This window comes from Panicum hallii, chromosome 7 (genome assembly GCF_002211085.1).
Source record: "Panicum hallii strain FIL2 chromosome 7, PHallii_v3.1, whole genome shotgun sequence".
Taxonomy (NCBI): Eukaryota; Viridiplantae; Streptophyta; class Magnoliopsida; order Poales; family Poaceae; genus Panicum; species Panicum hallii.
In genome coordinates this window covers 37,027,393-37,030,527 of record NC_038048.1, presented here as the reverse complement: position 1 = coordinate 37,030,527, position 3,135 = coordinate 37,027,393, and the positions used below count along the sequence as shown (strand labels likewise).

The 3,135-nt window shown below is 47.4% G+C and overlaps 1 protein-coding gene across 1 annotated transcript; it reads right to left on the bottom strand.

Moving 5' to 3' along the window:
* LOC112901641 (30S ribosomal protein 3, chloroplastic) lies at positions 1 to 1,625 on the bottom strand. The gene is made up of 2 exons (XM_025970597.1): positions 1,289 to 1,625; positions 1 to 503 (listed from the first exon to the last, which is right to left on the bottom strand). The coding sequence occupies exons 1-2, from the start codon at positions 1,553 to 1,555 to the stop codon at positions 222 to 224; spliced, it is 549 nt and encodes a 182-aa protein (XP_025826382.1). The 5' UTR covers positions 1,556 to 1,625; the 3' UTR covers positions 1 to 221.
* Positions 1,626 to 3,135: the final 1,510 nt, after the last annotated feature.

Here is a 3,135-nt window from a genome sequence, read left to right as displayed (position 1 = left end):
TTAGTAGTCACTCCACTCCATGACCAAATTGTTCAGCTCACGAAAATCAATATATCACACGTTCACTTCCATGAACAAAACCATATCTGAGAACAGATTGAACCAAAACCGATCTACAAGGGCATGTACCGTGTGATTTCAACATTAACAATAGATAAGGCATGTAAAGAGCCCAACAAAAAACAAGTTTGAAAGGCTGGAAAAACAGGGAGGGGAGGGACTCATGTTGACAGGCTCCCGCCACCCTGCTGCCAGAGGTTGATGATGTCGGTGGCCTGGTTGAGAAGGATGATCATCTGCTTCTGCGAGATCCATTCTTTCTCCTCCAGCTTTGCTCTCAGCTCCTCCCACGCGTCTTTCCGTGGCCAAAAGTAGTACGGGCTTAACGGGATGCTGCCATAGCCTGGAACCAGCTGGTCAAGTGCTATGCCGATGTTCTTCTCCATCCAGATGAACTTGAGTACCAGCATCGGGTCCTGTCTCTGGGGCACCGCCACCTTGTACTGCCATACAAGATTTCAATTTATATCAATTTTCATTCTGATGATGAAACCAATCATCTCGGTCCTAGTAAAGCTAAGTGTGGAGTTTTAACACAGTTCACATCACAAACTAAGCAGAAAAAAAGAAGAAATGTTAAAGCTATTGGGCCCCTTTAGTTAGCTTGATGATGCTGCTACCATTGGTGTGTCTGCACAAAACCCACTTACTGGTATTCTGAAGTGTAATTTTGTAAAACCATGGAGTCATTTTAGTTCATTAGTAAACAATTATGTTTCGACAGTGAAAATAAAGGCCACACATATATACCACTCTGAACCCGAACTACATTCAATCACATTACATTCAGAGCATTTTCAGCGCATCAGAATGTACAGCTAAGCTATGGCAGAAAATCAAGCTCATAATATAGAAGGCTTTCGCATTACTTTTCAACACAAGCATCAATCATTAGTCGGCAGAGGCTCAAAACTATGCCAGAACATATTATCCCCAACGCGCCCAGTTAACCTGAACAATCCCTTCTAATAGTTGTGACTCCACTGATACCAAATTCATAGCTAGGCGCAATTGGTGTTCTACTGAACGTTGAGCCTAACAGATTCAAGACCAGAATTGATGAATCAGGGCCTAATTCATTTGCAGCTGAGTCTCACTGAGATTCTTGGGCATTTGTGAGAGACCAATGAAACACGACTCTTCTACAGTTCTTCTGCACAATTGGCTGTAACAGGCAACGAATGAGGCGAGTAATCTTCGAATCCTGGTGGGTTTGGGAGACCATTACCTCCTCAGGTTCCTCCTCGTAAAGAGCTTCCTCGCCTCCAGCTAGTTGCACCTCTTCTTCCTCTGCCTCGACGGCGTCGGCGTCGGCGGCGGCGGCGGCGATGCTGCGGAGCGAGCGAAGGGGCAGCCTACTGGTCTCAAAACGGACGATGCGAGAGCAGGAGGAGGACGAGGCGGCGGCCAGGGAGGTGGAAGTTCTGGGCGGGGCGAGGCGGGCGCGCGGGGCGAGGGCCGGCGTGGTGGCTGGGTGGACGGCCATTGGGAGCATGGTGTCGCCAATGTTCTTCCCCCGCGGATAAGAGGAAGACGAAGCTGCGCTAGAGCCTTCTTATCTTCCCCTTTCTCTTCCCGAGTGCTCGACACCAAATGAAAAAACGGCCGGGCCGGATATCATTGGGCTAGGCCCAGTTGTAGGGTTGGCCTGTTTGAAGCGCAGGCCGAACATCCTACATCCGGCGAAATGCAGGCCAATTCGTTCTGCTACAGCTGTGAGCTTGTGACTAGAGTTTTTTTTGAAAAAGGGATAAAAAAATAATTAAATTCGAAAAAGGGGTGCCGATTAGAAAAATTTCAGAAAATGGGTACCTCCCTCACGATCAACGGGCGGGAAGCGTGGGGCCGGGTACCTCCTGCCCATCCAACGGGCGGGGGGTCCCAAAATTATTTCGAGGCCCCTCCCGAGAGCCTCTTCGCGAATAAGAAACTTTTCTTATTCATGAAGAGGTCCCTGAGACATCCCGTCCGCCCAACGGGCGGGAGGTGCCCACCTCGCTTATCTTTTGTTATTTTTTGTTAGAATTTATGTTTTACAAACTATTTAAAATTCATACTTTTTTCAAATACAAGATTTATTCACCATACTCTTTTGTATACATAAAATTTTAAATTTAGTTCAGTTTTACGAGGAAGATTACGGTATCTAAAACTCATATGAAGATAGTTAAGCGATAACGTTTTACAACGTAGAATCCAAATATTACAATAGTACGATACATCAAGCCATTAAAAATAAATTATATGTATTTGTAACCCAGGCTGCACTACTTCTTCGTCATGGACCTTTCTGCATCGCCATGCGGTTCGTACGTGGGTCCCGCTCGATCACGCGTGGAATTTTTTAGAATTAATTAGCAGAGGAAATATAGACAAAGTAATCGGAAAGCAGCCTGGGTTAGCGGGACGCACAGGCTGTTCCAGTACGGACCCACGTGTCATTGAGTATACCGCACTCCACGGCCCAGTGATTACTCGTTGGAGACCGGGCCAATTCCCCCGTTTCCACGGCCCCTCAGCGGACCACGTGGCTAGCGCCTAACTTATATAGAACCTCCCACCCGCCCAACGGGCGGGATGCCTCTCCGCAGTCTATGGGATGACCTCCCGCCCGTTGGGCGTGCGTGATGCCCCAGCACCCGCATCAGGGGCCTCTTCGTGATTCTTATTCACGAAGAGGCTCTCGGGAGGGGCTTGGAAATAATTTTGGGACCTCCCGCCCGTTGGATGGGCGGGAGATCCCCGGCCCCACGCCTCCCGCCCGTTGATCGGACGGGAGGTACCCATTTTTCGAAATTTTGCCAATAGGCACCCCTTTTTCGAATTTAATTATTTTTTATCCCTTTTTCAAAAAAACTCCTTGTGACTACCCGTTCCCTGCTTCAGGGGAAAAAACAATAAACCCAAACGCTATGGTTTTATTTTTTAAAAAAAAAACTAGATCCACGCCAGCGTGTCGTTACGGGCGATACAAAATTCATCTTTAAGCAATTAAGATTTAAGCGTCAATCTTCTTTTTTGTCGAATGCGCAGGAGAGCTGCGCATCTTTGCATTATTAAGCGTCAATCTTCATA

Coding starts and splice junctions, on each gene's coding strand:
- LOC112901641 (XM_025970597.1), bottom strand. CDS start 1,555: ATGCTCCCAATGGCCGTCCACCCAGCCACCACGCCGGCCCTCGCCCCG. Junction 504..1,288: donor ACGAGGAGGAACCTGAGGAG/GTAATGGTCTCC, acceptor CTTGTATGGCAG/TACAAGGTGGCGGTGCCCCA.